Below are 21,976 nucleotides of genomic sequence, written 5' to 3'. Positions count from 1 at the left end.
TTGGCCGTCGAGTGGCGCTAGCTGCGCAGCATTTGTGCACCGCCGTGGCATACGGAGCTCCATCGCAGTCTTTAACACTGGTAGCATGCCGCGACAGTGTGGACGTGAACCGTATGTGCAGTTGACGGACTTTGAGCGAGGGTGTATAGTGGGCATGCGGGAGGCCGGGTGGACGTACCGCCGAATTGCTCAACACGTGGGGTGTGAGGTCTCCACAGTACATCGATGTTGTCGCCAGTGGTCGGCGGAAGGTGCACGTGCCCGTCGACCTGGGACCGGACCGCAGCGACGCACGGATGCACGCCAAGACCGTAGGATCCTACGCAGTGCCGTAGGGGACCGCACCGCCACTTCCCAGCAAATTAGGGACACTTGCTCCTGGGGTATTGGCGAGGACCATTCGCAACCGTCTCCATGAAGCTGGGCTACGGTCCCGCACACCGTTAGGCCGTCTTCCGCTCACGCCCCAACATCGTGCAGCCCGCCTCCAGTGGTGTCGCGACAGGCGTGAATGGAGGGACGAATGGAGACGTGTCGTCTTCAGCGATGAGAGTCGCTTCTGCCTTGGTGCCAATGATGGTCGTATGCATGTTTGGCGCCGTGCAGGTGAGCGCCACAATCAGGACTGCATACGACCGAGGCACACAGGGCCAACACCCGGCATCATGGTGTGGGGAGCGATCTCCTACACTGGCCATACACCACTGGTGATTGTCGAGGGGACACTGAATAGTGCACGGTACATCCAAACCGTCATCAAACCCATCGTTCTACCATTCCTAGACCGGCAAGGGAACTTGCTGTTCCAACAGGACAATGCACGTCCGCATGTATCCCGTGCCACCCAACGTGCTCTAGAAGGTGTAAGTCAACTAACCTGGCTAGCAAGATCTCCGGATCTGTCCCCCATTGAGCATGTTTGGGACTGGATGAAGCGTCGTCTCACGCGGTCTGCACGTCCGGCACGAACACTGGACCAACTGAGGCGCCAGGTGGAAATGACATGGCAAGCCGTTCCACAGGACTACATCCAGCATCTCTACTATCGTCTCCATGGGAGAATAGCAGCCTGCATTGCTGCGAAAGGTGGATATACACTGTACTAGTGCCGACATTGTGCATGCTCTGTTGCCTGTGTCTATGTGCCTGTGGTTCTGTCAGTGTGATCATGTGATGTATCTGACCCCAGGAATGTGTCAATAAAGTTTCCCCTTCCTGGGACAATGAATTCACGGTGTTCTTATTTCAATTTCCAGGAGTGTACATAATTCTGTTTGTGCACAACCCTCAGAGCATGAGTCCTACTCACACTACTCCAGTTTTTTTATATGTGTGTTAGTATTTAACCAGCCACTTGTTTGTGAGGAAGGATTTTGTTGTTTGTATCTAGTGAACCTACAATTAATGAAGCAATATTTTACATTAAGCATTTCATAATTTTATTTGACTGTGAAGATTTGTACGTGAGCGTGTAGGATGACATGCTCACAATTACATTTTTTGTCCTTTGTTTTAGTATACTTATCAGTTCTTTTAAATTGAAAATTATTTTAAATGTTTTCAGCAAGGTCACTGATAACCATGACATTGAGTTCATCATCCATCCCCCTTCCATCTCTCCTCCTCACCTTGTCTCTGCCCTTCCCTCCCTCTCAATTAAGTCTCCCCTCCCCCTTTCCCTGCCCCCTAATTAATACCTGTCATCCCAGAGTACTACTACTGCTCATAAGTTGGCAGACAGCGGCCCCAAGGCTTGAGAGTGTGTTTTCTTCCTCTTCCCCTGATAGTAAAAAACTGTTTTTTTTATGGCAGAAATGTAGTTAGTTTTAGTAGTGTCCCCTTTTTGAACTGCAGTCTTCATCCGCCATTCCTCTAATGAATAGATTCCATCCTTGTAGTATGATTTTGAAGTTAGAGGTTGCCAAATCTTGTAAGCACGGTGCCTATCCCAACAACTCCCACTGCTAAATGCTCCATTTTTCTCATAGTCAATAGAGACTTATTACTATGAATTTGTCCTGCATTGGTCCAGAAGACCTGCATATTATTCATCAGTAAGTTTTTTACTCTTTGCAAGGTAATCAATTAGAAAATTATTGCATCTCAGAACCATAACCTTCCTAGTATTTGAAATGTACTTCCCTTTCTTGATTGCAGTGCCATTGGCTTCTGTCCATTGCTTTGATTGCTGTTTTTTTTTTGTGGTGTGAGTTGGAGGACCTGCATCTCATTATCTTCAGTGCCAGATTGGCTCAGAGAATCAATGGGAATCTTTTAAAATATTTCCAAGACATGAGATAGCCATTTTGGCATTTAGGTTTTGTTGACGTTCACCAAAGGTGGCATAATATTTAATGAAAGTCTCTTAGCTGATTCATCTTGTGATATGTACATTATTGTTTTTTTCTTGTATGCCTATGGCATTAGTTATACTCTTTTAATTACTAAAATCCAGTACCACGATTTTATGTTTTTATCTGTATTTGTAGTTTAGGACGTTCTCTGTTGTGAATCATCATAAAGATAAAAACTGCTTCATTTAAATTCACCCACCACTTTCTTAAATGTTCAAAACAGATAAATTTACACTTGTAATAAACCTTCCAAATCATATAAGGTACTTCATTTCAGTTGATCCAATTGAAAGAAACTATAGGACTTGAAAAAGTCATAGAAATAAGACTGTAGGTCAGTATTGTATTTGACCTTCTGCTTATTGCACAACACACACCAACATAACACACTGAAGTTTTCAGTATTTTAAACTAGACTGTATAGAGCATTGATTTATCAAGTAGAGGAAGCTATAAGTGATGAGTTGTTTTTTTGTGTTTGTGGCTATATGTTACACATAATAAAATAAAACTGTGATTTCGATTTAAAATTCTGGCAGCACTGAAGGCATATCAGTTTTTATCATGAGGCCATCCTTAAAGAAGATTTTTGAGTATGCATTTTTAAGTGCCTCTAAGAATCTGTTTATCTAAAGAATGAAAAATTTGATACAAATTCCATTTTTAAAATAAGAGCATTGTCACATTCCTTGCATATATGTCTAAAGTTATGTAAAGCAATTCTTTTTGTTGTATGACTGCTAAGTTAATTACCAGTGATAACTGCATGAGCTGCCCTTTGGGAACTTTTTACAAGCTCCCTGCTGACATTTGTTTAATTTACAGGTTACCTAGAAATGTCTGTTTCGGATTCTTTAGCTGACAGCTATGTGATTGATAATCTAACTTTTGCTCACATGTTTGACTGGACTACTCAGATAATTAACTTCCATTGGTCATGGTGTAGGAAATTCTTTGAGAATGTCAGCCAGTCATACTGGCCAAACGAGAGATTATCAATAACCAAATAGCAGGCATGCACGGAAGAGAAAGAAAACTTGCTATCTTTTGGAATAAGTGGAACGAGAGTACAAACGATCTCCTTCACTACTAAATTATTTGCATTCTGCCAGAACTTTCCTTGCTAAGATTATCAGTGAAACAGCCATTGTGTGAAACAGATGGCATCAGGCAATATGTCAAGAAATGGCTGAAAAAGTCTTGGTGGCTACAATTGTTTGAGGATCTTTCTTTTGTTTCATCAGTGTGAGTGACCAGCATTATTAGAGATTACACTCTAACTGATAATGGACTGTTACTGAGCTCATCTCTGATAAATTCATTTGTTTCCTAACAGAACCCTGTGTGTTGTAAATAATTTTCTTGTGATGCCCCATAATTAAAGAAAATTAAATACATTGGACAGGGTTTGGTAATCTGATGAGATTCTAAATAAAATTAGAAGTTTTGTTGTGCCTGATCTCCATGCGTATGTGAAACTACTAAAATGTAAGAATTAGTTTTTAAGTGCATTGATAGAAGTAGATCACTAGCATGTACCACATACAGAACTTTCTTCCATGTTAACACAAATTAATTAAAGTGAAGAGCAGATGTTTGCATTGTTATGTTTGGCAGTACAGTGTTTGTTGGGTGTTGACAGCTTTTAGTGTATTGTGGTGTTTTACTTTAGATAAGAAGAATGTTACAAATCCTCCGCCAAATGCTCTTTTGGAAATTATTACGCGGTGGATTGCTGAAAATCCTACTCTGTGTGCAGCTGCTTTAAATGCGGCACCAATGGTTGTTACTTCAGTTGGGGCTCATTCAACACCTGTAACACCGTTTGCTGGTCTTTTCAAGTAAGTCATCTCTTTTTTGTGCTTAAAAGCTTTCACGCCATGGAAGTTCCTTTAGTATTGAGCACATTTATTCTTTAAAATAAACTAGATTGCTACCATGTAGATCATACTTATAATGCTGTAAGTCAGACAAAATGTCACTTGGAAATATTTTGTGAGCTCATTTTTATTTTTTTTAACTTAAAATATTCTATAAGATTTCATAAACTTAATAATGTACTGAGTAAGGTGAAATGTCATGTCTTCATTCTAATTTTACAGATATAAAATTACTGGATATGTAATGGGACAAGACAGTTTATACTTTCTACACATGTTGTTGGGAATTTGTGGAAGAGTTATATGTTTATGGCATGAATGGCTGGTATAGATTTAGTTACATGATCTTCCACCAGGACTGACTTGCCAAATGTTCATTTCCATCTCTTGAAACAGTATACAAATGATCTGTCATTTCTGATACAATTTCCATAATTATTCTGAGTTGGTATCCATTTTTTGTCTTCATCTCAGACTTCATAAGCACATAGAGGAGAGTATTTAGAAATACACGGTCTAAAATGCTGATACAGAGTTAGAATATACATAATTCAGCACAAACTTGGGTACTAGAATATACATAATTCAGCACAACTTGGATACCTGTAGATGCACATCTTCAACAAAAATGTTAATCACTGTATTATAGAGGCTGTGGTTAACATACTGGTGTGGTTCCTGTGGTGCAGAGTAGACTGGGTTGATGCCTATTGGACCATCAAAGACACTAGTGAAACATTATTATCAAAGTAAACTGTTATTGTGCAAAAATACACAGTTGTCTTGACTCTCAGCCACCTGTGGCATTGGGTTAGGAATGATGTACACCACGCCAGGAACGTGTCAATACTGGTGCAAAGTGTGCCGTTGCGACCTGCAGAGAGGATGGTGGAAGCATTGATGTCAGTTGCCTGTGGCGTCACAGGGCCTCTGACCATGCTGTGTGGGTGATAGGTTCTGCTCCAGCCACAGTTGCTGGTTACTCCAGAAAGTGGGTGACCAAGGCTCACTGATTTTACCATAGACTGCATGCAGGAGAAACACGACTCCTGCCTCTACATGAAGCTGTGCGGAGTCACACTTTGGCCAGCTGACACTTGCAGCATCAAAGTCTGCCCACAGGAACAGAAGTGGACAGTTGCAGTTGCGTGCACCCACGTTGACAGGTAACAGTCAGCTCGCTGGACCAACTGGTTAAGCCACCACAAGGCCCACTCTGAAGATGGCGCCCATAGCTCCCCATCAGTCTTGATTCAGTTGGTGGCACTGCAGCTCATGGCAGCTCTTTTCCCGATGAGGGACTTGCTGCTCCATCAAAGATTGTGGATGGCTAGACGAGCAAGGGATAGTCCATCATAGTTTCAGCCTCCATGATGGATGGCTTTGAACTGAGTAGATCCCTACACTGAAGCAGGAGTGATAGATATGCAGGACTGATATGTTTGCTTTGCGACTGTGAGGTGGCGGTGACATCACTTGGCCAGCTATTCTTGTCTGGTCAGCTCATCTGGCTGCTCTGGTTACAGCTGGAAGGTGTCTCCACGCTTCCTGTCAGTGACAGTGATGGGCACATTTTGCAGAGTCAGTGTAGTTAATAGTTACTCTTGAATTTGATTTAAGCTTTCTTACTCCACTCTCTGTAGTCATCACAGTGATGGTATGCCTCTCTCCATATTATGTCATTCTGCTGCATTGGTACCTTGGACACCCAGCTCTTACAGTGCACAGAAATTAAGTCTGTCTTGTGGCCATATTACATGCTACACCAGCAGTCCTCCCTTGATGGCATTCCCTGTTCTTTGCTTGCCTCTAGCACGACCAGGGGAAGGCTTCAAAATTTTACTCAACTGTGCAAAGCATATTATTCGGTGGTGCATCATTACCCCTTTCTTTCACAAATCCACCTCAGAATTGTCTCAAGGTATCTCCTTAAAAAGCCTTGACAATTATTTACAAATCTACTGTTTACATTATTTATTGCATTTTCTTTTTTCTTGTGAAGCTCATACCTTGAAGTTCCTCAGCTCATTGCCTGTCTCAGATTCCTCAGGGCTTAGTTCACTGAGCAGCATATCCTATGAGTATTTATTTTTTCTAAGTCAGTACTTACAGTCTAGAACAATTATTCTCCTGTAACATAGCCCACACACAATGCAGTTTACAATCTCTCTCTCTCTCTCTCTCCTCACTTAATTTGCAGTCCATTACTCTCACTTAATTTGTAATCCATTACTTTCACTCTCTTTTAATTACTCTTTATTTCTACTGATAAACCCATCAACTTCTCTGTTTCCCCACATAGACATGACACCATTAAATCATGACACAGAAAGACATCTTGATCTTGAAAGACATTGTGATTCGGAAAGAAAAAGTAGCATCAGCTCCCTGTGATGTGTCAGGGCCAGTGGCCAATCTGTGCGGGTATCATCGTCCATTCTGGCCACAGCTGTTACCAGCTCCAGATAGTAGGTGACCAGGACATACCTGATCATACTATAGGCTGCATGCAGGAGAAGCACTACCAGCTTTGTATGAAGTGCATGGGGTTGTGCAGAGTCATGCTGTGTCCAGCCAACAGGAACACAGCTATGATATTTCATGTTTTCTCAGTGTTGATTGATTAATAATGAGCTTCTGGATGTTCAGCTGAGTTGTTGTTTCCATTTTCTGCACAATATTTTGACAACCAACCCAGCAGTCTTCTTCAGGTGCTGCAAGTTTTGTTGTTGTGTGTACTCTCTGATTACTTCAACCAGACTGTGAGCTATTTTTGGTCTCAAACTGCTGTTTATCGCTAAGTTTGATTCCCAATGTCCTCTGCACTCCTTGATGCTCTTAAAGAGCACACATTGACATTCTGTGAAATGCAAATTTCGGTAGCATTTTCTAATCTGATGGACATGATGGCCGGCAAGATTTTAATAAATTGAGAGCCAGATCCTAAGAGTTATTTAAATTGAAACCTCTGTCCCTGTTTATTAGGTTTTCTTTTCTTCTTTATTTCGATACACTCTTTAACCCTTTTGCTGACTTGGGCATGTATACATATCCTGCTACACTGTTCTCCAGGTGCTGTGAATGTGGGTAGGTGCACCACTTGGGTTTTCCTGTGGTGGTACGTCTGTGTGCATCTTGAGCCACTGACCGCTCACTACTGCGGCTGAGTTACTTCCATACCTTTGTGAATAAAAAAGTTATGAATATTTATTATACAACATATATGCCTCCTTACATGCTATCATTTACAAAAAAACCTCGTTCTGACATGTTGAATTGTTTATGAGATGTGACAAGTGTTGTGACCACATGATTCGCGATGCACAGTGACATGAAAGGGCACATCACACACAGGCGTCCTTTGGATGTAAAACGAAATAATGTAAGAACAAAACAAGATAGCCTGCTTTCAATTTTAAATAAAATTTCAATATCTTATCGACGTTCCATTCACTGCATTGTATCAGCTAAAATCAATCCAATTTATACAATATGTTTTTACAACTGTAGAAACTTTAAAATTTTGCACAGTGTTTAACTTAGCCTGACACAGCACAGTAACTATGGGCATATAACAAAAACAGGATGTATATGTTCTGGGACTACCAGTAAATCTGGGGAAAAACTGGAAATTTTTTCATCCTAAAGAAAATCGGGGAAAAACCCAGGAATTTTTTAGAATGCCAGGAATTTTTCATTGTTTCAGTTTTCAGTTAAATTTTTGTGTGATAAGAACTGATACTCTAACAAAGAATTTTACATTAACCTGCTATTGCAGCAATAAAATGTAGATGAGATAAAAACACCAAAATTAAAAGTTAAATTGCAAAGAAATGTGTGATTTACAACAACAAAACACTGTGCATTCATAAGCATCTACCAACAGCTAAATGTGTCGAATGCTTTAGGAGGAAAACTATTCAGTGCTTTGTAATAATTAACTGCCTTTAATGAGCATGATCTCATAACCGTTTACTTTAGTTTCATTTAATCAGTTGCCAGCAGGCTCATGTGCGTGCGCAGAGCTGAAGTCGCATATAAGCAGTGCCTTCTCCTGCTTGTGGCTTCTTGAAGTGTGGCTCTTGGCTGTATAAGCAGTAGCAGCCAGATGCTAGCAGGGGGTGGAGGGGAGGGGGGGGGGGGGAGAATTGTCATGCCCAAGCTGCCAGATTCGTGCACGTGCAGAGCAATCTGAGTTGTAGTGGGGGAGGGGGGGGGGTTAGTCTCTGCGTGACTTGTGTTTATGTTTTGTGATTTTGTTTATAGCTCTCACATCAAATGAAAACAAAACAGATTTCTGTGGCTAGGAGTTGCTGGGTGAATTAAAACACATTCACATACAGAAGGCTAAAATATGTATTTGTTTCAGGTTTTGATTTTATTTTATTTCCACATTATTGGCAATCAAGCATTAATTGTCATGCAGAACAGTGAAGTTATTTTTGTTGATTTTCTAAAGAAATTTGGCTTTTATTAATCTTTTCCACAATTTATTTGAAACACGGTGTTTCATTTCACACTGTTGTCTAGTTTAAACTCTTTACTGAATCTCAAGTGCATGCTTTCATCTTGTGGCATATGTGGCATAATGCAATAATAAAGAACCAAAAATGAGATAATACAGTACTTGTACTCAAAGAAAATTAGCATCCTGCAAACCACATTGAAAGTCTTAATACCAGGTAGGGACCTACCTTAGTGTGAACCTGGACATATGAAAGTGCTCTTTAAGCTGAATTATGCATTTTAGGGTGGTTTACGAAATTCTTTTATGACATAATGTAAGATCACTTGAAGATGAATAAGCAGGCAAATTTGGTCAGTAGTATGGAATAAAATTTTTTGTTTCAAATATATTGACAGCTTTAGCAGAACTTAACAAGTCTGCCTTCTGTGAAACACAATGTTTTTTGATCACAAGACATGTTTCCACATTTGTCTGGTACCTCCTCTCGGGTTGACGTTATTTCTTAATTTGTGTTGTTTACATCTTAGATTTGTAGAACACCATTCTTCAGCAATTTATAGACTGTCAGCACACCGTAATTTATCATTGTAACTCCCCACAAGCCTTTATATTTACTCTTGGAGTAGAATATAATCTGCTAGTTGCACAGTTTCTTTTCCTGACAGTTAACATTGTTAATTTTTTGTACCATTTGAAAAAGTCGTGAAAAGCTTGTCCTTAGTTCTGATGCATACAAACATCTGTTTTTATTTTTGCAAGGAATTTGTGTTTCTTCTTAATACCTTTTTGCAGTGCTGTGTGGACGTAAACCTGTTTGTAAATGCTATGTAGCAGTAATGCTGAGCACGAATTAAAAAAAAAAAAGTTAAAGTCACCAGATCGCATTATATTAGGGCACTTTTGAGTTGTAGACTGTAGTCTTGAAATGAATATTATGCCAAGGACTGCTTTCTGATTTTGCGTTCCTTTTGTGGATGGAATATGATAAAACAATTGCCCTAAGTACCACAACTCCATATGTCCCCACCAAACAACATGCATCAGTGCTGCACACGGTCATGTGATGCCCCACTATGCACAGAATTCCGAAACGAAATGCAATGAAAGGTGTATGAGCAGAGCAGACACCAGCAAGGGCTTCCTACGTCGTCATATCTGCACGTGCTCAGTAATGCCTATTTTCTGGGGCTCACTGGCAACTGTTCAGCAGAAACTATTTCTAACAGGTTGCAGGAAGATATTGTGAATGATGGTTTGAGAAGTGTTACTTTCAAAATAAATTTCCTTTTACACAAGATGAATTGTTATGTGTAAGAATGTGTGATGAATTTCTTAAATCACAGAGCGTTTGACTCTCACTCAAAACTTAAGACTTAGCGAACAAGCCACTTAAAAAAATTTCGAGTTCAGAAGACCAGCCATTTATGTCATCATTTAAAATTTTACTGGCACATTTCTGTTTAATGTATGTTAAATTTTTTTCACATAGTAGTTCTCTTAAAAACGGATGGTAAGCATTTCATAATAGCTAGCAATTTTGCATCAACAGAACTGGTACCATTGTATCTGACCGTCTGTCAGATATAATACCCAATAAATCGAGTTCGTAATGAGATATCATTCTGCTCTCAATTTAAAGTAAAATTACGATATATTATCTACACTTCATTTGCTGCAATGTATCAGCTAAAATCAACCACACGCAAAGTTTACACTATACGTTTTTACCTCTGTGAACTCTAAAATTTTGTGCAATGTTTTACTTAATTTGATACAGCACAGTAAGTATGATGGATAATGAAAAGAAATTCAGTTCTTTATTGGGTAAAGATCTCAGACTATAAGATGAGCAAATTAAATGTTTTCATTTAACAGTTTTTGAAAAATTGGATGGTAAGCATTTCGTATTGGGCAGAATGCTGTCTCTGCACAGGCACCAGCATTTGGCGAGCAGGACAGCCAGAACAAAATCCACCTCCACACAGAATGCAGAGAACATGTGTGTAGCAGTGAAAGTATTAATTATACTGTCCCAGAAACTTGGCATTTGCACCACAATACTGGTCTCATAATATTCCATTTCATGATTATATTCGAGCCAGTGCGTGGCAACAGCTGATTTGCTTGGTTTTTTTAATCGGGTGTGTCACTGATGTTCCTTTCATCTCTTCTTGACTGTTCTCGTAATCTGCCCAACATAAGACATGCCACATTCACATGGAAAATGATACACATCCAGCTTTTGGAGATCTAGATTGTCTTTAACATTGCAAAGCTTACTTTTTATCTTAGTTGATGGGAGCAAGATATACTGGATTCTGTGTTTTCATAGGAGTCTATAGATCTCTCTGGATATTTGGTCAGCATAAGGTAGGTAGACAATTTTTGGATGCCCTTCCTCAGTCTGTATCAACCACTTTCTCAGGTATTCTTGATTTTGATTGCATCACCCTTTCAATTTGATGCCCTGAGTCCCCACTCCTTCGGAACACCAGTCATAGGTGTTGGAAATCTCTGGTGAGGCACTCCTTATCTGAAAGTGTTTGGACTCTATGGACTGGAGTCTTAAGCACCGAATTTATGACTGGTGGAAATGACTAGAGGCATGGAAGTAGATGTCAGTGTGCATAGGTTTTCTGTAGATACTGTGACCCAGGGATCCATCTGGTCTCTAACCCATCAAGGAAAGGTAGTAGGCTTTATTTTTCAAATTCCATTATGAGTTCAATATTGCAATGGTAGAGTTTAAATGTTCCAGGAACTCTTGAAGCTTTGCACACCATATGGCTGTATCATGAATGTTTCGTCCGCATACTAATAGAAACGTGGGTTTCATCTACCAATAGAAATGTGGGTTTCAACTTGGCGTATTCTAGTATGTTTGCCTCGAAGTGTTCCACATATAGGTTCGTCATGAGGCGATAATGGACTGCACGTCACCAAGCCATCAGTTTGCTAGTAATACTTTCTGTCAAACAGAAAATAAGTTTATGTCAAAACATGCTAAAAAGTTCTAGCAAACAACCTTGGAACGTCCCTGCTATGAGTTCCAGGGAATCGGAAAGCGGAACTCTTGTAGACAGGGAGAATACGTCGACACTGGCCATCATAACCTTATCCTGGAACTACAGTTGACTAAGGCAATGTACAAAGTTGGCAGAGTTTTGAATTTGGTGTTTGAACTTCCCCACATATTCGCTGTGAACGCATTTAAGGCGTTTTGCCAGCTGGTAAGTAGATGCGCCAGTATTATTGTTTGTTATAGAGCTGTTCTTTCTCTGTGTGCCTTAGAAAGGCCATATAGTAGTCATGATAGCAGTGCTGCTTGTGTTTGAAGACCCTTAATGATTCTAGGTGGCAAGCCTGACTCATTGAGAAGACTCCTCATCTTCCTCTCAGTTTTATTTGTAAGACCAACAGCTATCTCTCTGTATGCAATGTCATTCAAAAGATTGAATATCTTATTATTGTAGTCCACATGTGACATTAAGACTGTAACGTTGCCGTTGTTAGCTGGTAGAACTCCAGTTTCCTTGTCGTCCTACAGATTTTTCAATGCTACTCATTCTCCCTTGAAGATGTTTGATCTCAGTGTAGGTGCATTGGTAAGTGCTCTGCATGTTTTGTGGTGAACATCTGCTACTTATGGTGGGAGAGAACCTGCAACATGCTCCACAGAGCTGATGTAATCTGCTGCTGGTAGCCTTTTAGGTGTGGGTATGAAATGGTGGATGCCCGCAAACTGAGTAGATCTCTCCACTGGAACAGGAGTAATATGTAATATTTATGCAAGGTTGTCCCATATGCTTTGCTACTGTTAGGCAGCAATGATGTCAATTGTCGTGGTATTCTTTTATGGTCAGCTCATGCGGTGACCGCAGTTGCAACTGAAAGGTGTCTAAACTCCACCTTCAGGGTGGTGGTGCATTTTACAGAATCAGTGTGTTGAATGGTTACGGTTGCATTTGACTTAAGCTTTCTTACTCCACTGTGGTTGTCTTCACAATGACAGTATCCCTCTTTCCCTGTGATGTTATTCTACTGCAGTGGTGCTTTGGACACCCAGTTCTTAAAGTGTGTAGCAATTAAATCTGTCTTGTGGCCATATTACTTATAACATCTATGGTCCTTCCTTGATGGCAATTCACCTGGCATCCTGATGTGCTTTGCTCATCTCTTATTCTACTAGAGAGGACTTCAAAATTTTATTCTGTGGAATGTTAGTATGGAACAGATGTTTTCTATATTATTTAATGAAATCATTAATACACTGTATCACCTTGTGCAAAATTACTAAACTTTAACTGAAACATGAAAAAGCACTGTTAGTACAATAATATTTAAATATTGTACAAATTTGGTATGTGTTGCCATGAATATGTATGTTTAGCATATCTCTAGAATGCCTAGAGAAATTTCAACGTAACTTCGCTCATACACGGCATAATCCGTAAGCTTGCATTTAGTGAAACTATTTTCAAGATAACAGCTGAATCTTCGTTGTTGTATCCATTTCTGTATTGTTGTAGTACTAGAGAGAAGTTACTACTGTGCCAAAACTGCATGTTCATACATTAAGAATACTGTTTCATGTGGTAGGGTTCACATGATAGAGATGTGCTAGCAACAAAAAATACAGGGTTGTTATAATTAAACTTCCACTGCTTGAGCCAATGTAGATGGAAGACTATTTACCATATGGGTACCCAACCTTAAAGGAATGATGTTCACAATGTGTGCAGCAGGATTTGTGTTGTTAGTAGTGTTAGTGCCATGACTCGCAGTTAGACACCAGTACTGGTATGTGTAGTAACTAGCCAAGCTTTTGGAGCCAGTGGCTCAGAACGGTTGAAGAGGGAGGAAGAGGGGTGAAGGAAAAGGTGTAGTGCTAGGAAAAGGGGTATATCTTGGAAAAATCACCCAGAACTGTGGGTCCGGGAGACTTACAGCATGGGATGAGAAGAAAAGAGTGATTCATTGTTATATGCTTGTGAAAATATATTTAGTATGGCACTTACTATTCTGTGCTACTATGTGTCAAATTAGACATCATAATCAGTGCACCAATCATGTAATGTGCATTCTTCACAACAGCATAGAGTATTTTGTAGTTTCTGAAAGTAATAAAAAGGATGTGAAAATGGTAATTGAAAAGCAGATAAGGCGCGGAAGATCATACCTTACACCATATGAAACAGATACAGTCAGACTATGGGAAAAACTGGTAATTTTACTATTGAAGAAGGGGTGAAGTAATTTTACATTCAAATTACCATTGAAAGCTATACCAATACCTTTATATAAGTGAATATGTCAATAATAATTCATGTTGTTATAATTAATTCTGTGAAAATGCAACCACAAGTATCTCTGTTTATAAAATGATATTTTTATTCTGCGGGACTGTTTTCCACTGTTCACCCAACTCTGAAATGTGCCACACTGTTTTGTAATTGTTTTCAAGGTGGCATAGCCTTTTTGAATGACTTAATCAGAGACATTTTCATGATCTAGGTAGTAATTTTTGAATAGCAGAAGTAAATGACAGTTGTAGTAACCATTCTTAAGAAAGAAAAGCATAGCAATTAAATAATAAAGAACTATAGGCTGAAATGTCATATCTATCTGTTGGAAATTTGGGATCTTAGAAATTGCAACCAATGATGATCCAAGTTTTCTTGCCTTGTCGGGATGTGATTTGGGACTTGAACTAAAAACCTTATAATTTTAATGGACAAATATGCAATGATAGCTTAATATCCATAAATTTATGTAATAAAATGCTGCCAGCTGCTTACTAAATATTAAAAAAATTTGGGAGAATGTAACTGGTTGTAGTGTTCATCAAGTGTAAATTTCAGTGGTACATGTGATGATGATTAGCTTTGCTGCCAACATATAGCACATGTCTGGTTGTTCTAGCACAAACTCATAATCTGTAGCTGTATATCTATTCTGAATATTTCAGTTATAGGGTTTTTGTACCTAAATATTAATTTATCATTGTCATACATTTCGTGCAGTTACCTCGGGGGTGAGATTTGCATCTTACATAATCATGCATGTCCCCCGATACAGATTAAACCAATGATGAGAGAGAGAGAGAGCTTTTCTCTATGTAGGCCTTGTAAGAACTATGTGCATTCCCATGATATCATTATCTCAGTTAAATAGAAATACAGGCCATCTTGTTTTATATATAGTCTTGCCCAGTTGAATATCTCCAATGAATGAAAATAATAACCCTAAATGTTTGTGAAAGAGAAAACTTTACTTTCACTTGTAACTATAAATTTTCACTTCCTTGCAAGCTGAAATTAGATTTATGTTACATTTGTTGTTATACGTTGCTCAGCCAGAACATTATGAGCACCTTCCTAAAAGCCGGTATGCCCACCTTCGGCATTGATAACAGCAGCGACAAATCGTAGCATGGAAGCAGTGAGGTCTTGGTAGGTTGCTGGAGGGAGTTGAAACTACATCTGCACACACAAGTCAACTAATCCCTGTAAATTCTGGGGAGGGAGGCCGATGAGCTGTGACACCACATTTAATCACATCCCAGATGTGTTCGACTGGGTTCAGATGTGACTAGTTTAGGGGGGGAGGGGGGGGGGGCACAGCACATCAATTGGAACTCATTACTGTTCCTCAAACCACTCCATCACACTCCTGGTCTTGTGACATGGCACATTATCTTGTTGAAAAATGCCACTGCCATCAGGAAGTATGATTGTCATGAAGGGGTGTAGGTGGTCTGCAACAAGTGTACAATACTCCTTGGCCATCATGGTGCCTTGCAAAAGCTTCAGTGGACCCGTGGATGCCCATGTGAATATTCCCCAGATTATAATGCTGCCTCCACCAGGTTGCCTCCATCCCACAATACAGGTGTCAAGGAGCTGTTCCCCTGGAAGATGATGGATTTGTGCCCTCCCATCGGCATCATGAAGAAGGTATCGGGATTCATCAGATTACGCAACTCTCTGTCACTGTGCCATCATCCAGTGACGAGGGTCATGTGCCCATTTCACATGTAGTTGCTGATGTCATGGTGTCAACATTGGCACATGCATGAGTCATCAGTTGCGGAGGACCCTCATTAGGTGTGTTTAGTGCACTGTGTGTTCAGACACACTTGTACTCTGGCCAGCATTAAAGTCTGTTGTTAGTCACACCACAGTTTGTTGCCTGTCCTGCTTTATCAGTCTGCCCAGCAAATGACGTGTGATATCTAATGAGGAGTAGCCGCCCAGCACCATGATGACGTCTGGACCTGGTTTCACCTTGGTTTCACACACGTGTTGCAGATGCTCACCACAGCACTCCTTGAGCACCCAAGTTGTTCAGTTTCTGAAATGCTTGGGCCAAGCCACTGGACCATCACAATCTGCCCTTGGTCAAACTAAGACAGATCGTGCATCTTCCCCATTCTGCACACGGACAGCACTGATACAGCACGCACAGTGCATGTGCTGACTAACAGTCATTTCTCGCCAGGTGACACTGCTATTGCCTGGACGGGTTTATATCGGTAGTAGGCCATAATTTTCTGGCTGATCATTGTAAATGTAGATAAAAAATATTTCTTCTGGTTGAAATTAAGAATGTTGCTTGCTTGCAAGCAGAAGGTTTGTTGTGTTTAAATGGCTTTTAAAATCCACAGGTGGTGTATTTTGGCTCCAGTCCTAGGGTGGGAGGAAGACAGTACTCATCAATATTGGCGGCTACAGTTGGCTCTCCTGGAAAGTACATTGGAGCAGCCTTGTGAGGGTGCAGTGTCAGCAAGACATTTGGGCCAAATGCTGATAACACCACTGCTTTCTGCTTCATGCCACAGTAGGAACAGGAAATGTCAACAACTAGCTCTTGATAGGTTAGCGCAGGCAATCCAGGTCCTAATGGCACAAAATGCAATTGTGGGAAACACACGTGAGTTAATTTTTCCTTTTTATGACTGTGATTTTTGTATTTTATCATATTAAAGTTATGTTAATCAATAATTACAAATAGTTAGTTGAGGTTTTAAATACATGGAAGTTTTTTCACTGAGAAAAAAGTGTTTAGTTTTATGCTGTCCATGTACAGGATTTGTTTCTGACAAAGAAGTGTGCTGGCAAGTGAATTTGCTTTAACAACAAGATTAGCTACCAATAATGAAATGCATTTGTTTTCTCATACGGCACATACAGAGTAAGATTTCATTTTCTCGTGTTCCTGAAGGAAAACTTTTAAATTAAAATAACAAAAACCATCACATCATATAGCAAAGAGCAAAACATCTGGCAGTTAAAAACAAAAATAATAGCTAAATTAAAAGCTCCATGTAATGTAAACACTCTTTACATATTACAAATACCTCTTACTGGCAATTATTGCAGTACCTCGTTGTTCATGCTGGATCATCATCCTATCCCTCACTCATCATCTTTGTATTTTTCATTGAATAGAAAGTCTGTTGCCATGAACAGTTCTTCATCATCTGTGAGCTGTTGGATGCTTATTTTCACAATTCAGTCTTTGAAGTGGACCAATATTGTTCTCATCATGTTGGGCCCAGTATTGTAATGGGAAGGCACCTGCCAGGAAACTGAGAGGTCACAAGACCAAATCTTGGTCAGTGGATTTCTCACTTTTTGTTTTAACCTAGCCTTCACACTTAGTGATGTGACGAACTGCTGGAAACATGTGATTCCACATGAAACCGTAGGTGCCCTTTCCATGTTTGGGTAACGGGGATATGTTAGGGACATGCAAGGCGCCAAAGGGTGTCCAATTAAAAGACTTGCATCAGGTCATTGAGCCGTATGAAATTATTATTGTTATTATTATTGCCATCATCATCATCATATCATCTTTTACTACATCTGTCATAATTTTCCATTACTGTATGTAATTTAATTTGCTACCAAGTATCAAAAGAACAGCAAATTAATCCTATAAAGGTTATCGTTTTTATTTGGATCATTACCAGTCTCATAATATTTGTCAAAATGGGATATTGACACTACATGAAAGGACAAAAATTCAGTTATGAGAAATGCTGTTAGATATTGAATTATAATCTGAAGCGACTTTGGACATTGTCTAACACAAATGTGTCTACTGATCAAAACTTTTAGTTCTTCACATATAGTCTGTAGGTGATCATTTATCGTGAAACTCTTTCTAAGACAATCTTTTGTAAATATAGACTACCATTTGGTAGATTTTTCTGAATGATCCATTCTTCCATACTGGCTGTCATTGGTTGGATTAACATGTACCTTAATTTTGTATTTACTGCTGCACATTTTTTATCTGTTGACCCATTTTCAAATGATTGTAAGCTGAATCCACCAAAGGATCAAGCACTGATGATTTCATTTCTTAGAAGTATGGTACAGCTTTGAGAATACGATTCAGTGTTACTTTTACCAAATCAAACAGAAATATCTGCCACAGAATGTAATGATAAATCTTCTGTTTCCTGAAATATGATTCCCCTAGAGACCATCAGGCATTGTGTTGCTGGACTGCTATAAATGCATTTAATGGTGTAGCATTTAAATAACAATCTTTCTGATATTTCTTGACATTCATTACCATTAATTTTGTGTGCCACTAGATAATGTAAATATATAGATATTAAGAAAGATTACAAAATAAAATTATTGAAGCTGTTGTTTTCTTTCTTTACAGAAGAACTTCTCTCACAACTTGAATTATTGCCAGAAAATAGGCTCCTTAGTCTTGTCATCAAGAAACATAAAGTGATAACAATAGTGTAAACCAGCTAAGATGAACAAACTGAGCATTTGATTGACTGGTGTGTCATAACAGCAAAATAGTGTGCAAAAATAATAGCAAGTGGCTGTACAGGAATCATTAGAATACAGTTCATTGCCATTGTGGAAGTCTTACCAAAGTTCCTCTCTTGCATTATATTTTCCATATTTTGCTGTTTTACTGAAGTAACTGCAGAGTCTTATATCGTGTTGTCATTGTCAATTTTGTTTTGAGTCATAAGCTCAAAATTTGTATCTCATTATTTTGTAATGTAAAATATATATTTACTAAATTGGTACAATTTGCTTCTTTTGGATTATGCATTATACAGTGACCGGCAGCATTTATGAAGATTTTAGTTTAGCTTTACTCAATTTAATTACTGAAACAACAAAAGTTCTGCATGCTGGACATAATAAGATAACATGATCTTGGAAAAACTCATGATGAGTCACCCAAGGGTGCCCATATGATAATAGTTTGTGGTGGTGGTGGTTGTTGTGGGTAGGGGGGGGGGGGGGGGGTGCAATCTGTGGGTATGAAGTATTTTTAATATTTGGGAAGATGAAAGGTGGCTTGTAAGTAGCCATACTAAAGTTCCAGTTACAACCCTGTTAAAAATCTTCCATAATACTGCCTGTTAAATTATTACTATTTATTTTTTAAAGAAAAATACCTGACTGCTCTATATTTCTTCCTTTCTCCTTCCCCTTAGTTACGGGCACCCCTGTGGTTCAAAAGCCATGGGATGAATGTAGACAACCACTCACTACAAGGAAGAGTGGCCGTTAAACATGTGTAAAAGAAATTGAGCTTCGCAAGTCATCTTTCAAATTTCCAATCTTCTTATCCACATATAGGTATGCTGCTGCTCTCACCTCCCATTTCTCTCTGCTTATTACTATAGTTATCCATTCACTGTCTGCTTCAAATCAATATGGCTTTCAAACACAGAATTTTTTGACCAGCTAAATTATGATGTGTTACATGTTTTTTTTTTTTTTTTTTTTTTTTTTTTTTTTTTTTTTTTTTTTTTTTTTTTTTTTTTTGGGGGGGGGGGGAAAGAGCACAATGAAGAAAGATTGATGAAGAAGAGAGAACTAGACACTATAAAGATTTCGCAGCCACACAAAATATGGAGCAGTTGACACAAGTTAAGGTGTGCAGTAGTGTGTTGACTGAGCAATGAGAAAATAATCATTATCAGTCTATTTCTCTGTGATAATGCACCTTCTCTGAATTCATATGTTCTTTACAAATCAAGGAATAAAGTTACAAGATGAGAGTTTCAGTAGGGTCTGGATAAGGCAAAACCACTATACTATCACTCTGTCGCAGAGTGGTCAGCATGTTCAACTGCCTTGCGGAAGACCCAGTTTAAATTCTCTGCACTGCCAGGGCTTTTTCTTTCATGAAAGGGCTGGATTGGGGTCCACTCACCCTCAAGATGCCAGTTGAGGAGATACGTGAATGAAAACTTGTGACTCCAAGCCAACAATGTCTGGGAGAAGTGTGTGTGTCCCCTCCATACCACATCGAAATGACTCCATACGTCTGAGGATGACATGGAGACTGGTCGGCATTGTGCAGTCCTGTAGGCCTGATCTGCAGAGTTTAGTTACCTTTTTTTTAACCACTATTCTATCAAACAGTTCTTATACACATTGGAATCCACAACCTAAAACACACAAGGCTTCACCTAGCAGATAGATAGAGGTATATTGCTTGCACATCAGCATGTGAAGAAAAGGACTGTACGAGGGGTGTATGAAAAGTCCAGGCAAAGTCCAAGAAATGGCACCACAGCACATATCAAGGACATGTTTAGTTAGTAGCATCTTTGGAAAGAACGCACACCAAGTTTCAGCCATATTAGTCTATTTCTTTGTGTTTGGCGTTCATGTGAGTCAAGGAAGTAGAGTTATTGTCAAAAAATGGACGAAAAAGAATTTCGTTTGGTGATTAAACATTACTTTATGAAAGACGAAAAACCTCAGGAGACTAAAGAGAAGCTTGATAAACATTATGGTGACTCTGCACCTTCGTTAGAACACTTTATAAGTGGTTTCAAAATTTTCGGTGTGGCCATATGGAAACAGGTGATGCTGAACGTTCTGGATGCCCTGTGGAGGTTACGACTCCAGAAATCATTGATAAAATCCATGATATGGTGATGGATGACAGAAGAGTTAAGGTGCGTGAGATTGCTAGTGCTGTGGGCATCTCGAATGAACGGGTACATAATATTTTGCATAAACATTTGGACATGAGAAAACTATCGACAAGACGGGTTCTGCAGTTGCTCATGCTTGACCAAAAACTGAACTGTGTGAAAGGTTGCAATGATGGTTAGCAGCTGTTCAGGAAGAAATCTGCAGGACTTTAAGTGTCGTTTTGTCACTGTGGATGAAACATGGATACATTATTATACTCCTGAGACCAAAGAACAATTTAAACAATGGGTTACCAAGGGAGAATCTGCACCAAAAAAGGCAAAGATCATTCCTTCAGCCGGAAAGGTTATGGCGACTGTCTTTCGGGATTCACAAGGGATAATCCTCATCGACTATCTGGAAAAGGGTAAAACTATTACAGGTGCATATTATTCATCATTATTGGACCGTTTGAAAACCTAGCTGCAAGAAAAACGCCGACAATTGGACCACAAAAAAATCCTTTTCCATCACAACAGTGCACCAGCACACACCTAAGCAGTTGTGGTCGCAAAATTAATGGAAATAGGGTTCCAGCTCGTTTCACATCCCCCCCCCCCCCCCCTATTCTCCAGACTTGGCTCCCTCGGACTACTATTTGTTCTACATTTGAAGAAATGGCTGACGGGATAAAGATTTTATTCAAATGAGGTGATTGCAGCAACTAATAGCTGTTTTGCAGACCTGGACAATTCCTATTATTCGGAAGGGATCACCAAATTAGAACAGCATTGGACGAAGTCTAAAAGGAGACTATGTCGAAAAATAAAAAAGGTTTACACCAAACATGTAAGTAGTTTTTATTTTTGCACGTACTTTTCAAATGCTCCTTGTGTAACTCCTAGAAAATGGAAAAATCACAGATCCCCAAATACAGGGTGGCACAGGAGAGTGGGAAATTTTGAATGGTAGTGTAGGCAACATTACAGTGCTGCAGTTGTTTGGGTCCAATATGTAGTTGTGAACATATTGCCATTTAGTTACCATGTAGCACTGGAATGGTGTGGAATGTGCTATTGCTTTGAGAGTGTTTATAAGCAGGTTGTTAGTGTGGCTGTAGCACAAAGGGTATTTTGACAGCATTACCAGCTAGAACATCTTGGATGTGTCCCATTGCTCGTGAGATTACAATGTGGATGGGTAACTTTGAAGAAACTGGTTCAGCCTTGTAAAAGAAGCCTCTAGATGACATTCGAATGGTATATATTGCAGAGAACATTCAGTTGTTAGAATTTCTGCAAGAGGAGACCTTGCCATTCCCTTTGACAGCAGGCACATGCAGTAGAGATTGGG

General features: G+C 39.5%; 1 protein-coding gene across 2 annotated transcripts in view; it reads left to right on the top strand.

Annotated features, from left to right (window-relative positions):
* Positions 1-18,722, top strand: part of LOC126251518 (integrator complex subunit 15) — a 48,774-nt gene extending 30,052 nt beyond the window's left edge. For both annotated transcript variants that reach the window (XM_049951999.1, XM_049951998.1), the window contains exons 5-7: positions 4,027-4,195; positions 16,369-16,634; positions 18,384-18,722. In XM_049951999.1, coding sequence (XP_049807956.1) covers positions 4,027-4,195; positions 16,369-16,634; positions 18,384-18,472 — 524 coding nt within the window. In that variant the 3' untranslated portion in view covers positions 18,473-18,722. The remainder of the gene's footprint in view (positions 1-4,026; positions 4,196-16,368; positions 16,635-18,383) is intronic.
* Positions 18,723-21,976: the final 3,254 nt, after the last annotated feature.

The sequence above is a fragment of the Schistocerca nitens genome, chromosome 4, assembly GCF_023898315.1.
Source record: "Schistocerca nitens isolate TAMUIC-IGC-003100 chromosome 4, iqSchNite1.1, whole genome shotgun sequence".
Taxonomy (NCBI): domain Eukaryota; kingdom Metazoa; phylum Arthropoda; class Insecta; order Orthoptera; family Acrididae; genus Schistocerca; species Schistocerca nitens.
This window is presented reverse-complemented; position numbering and strand designations above follow the sequence as displayed.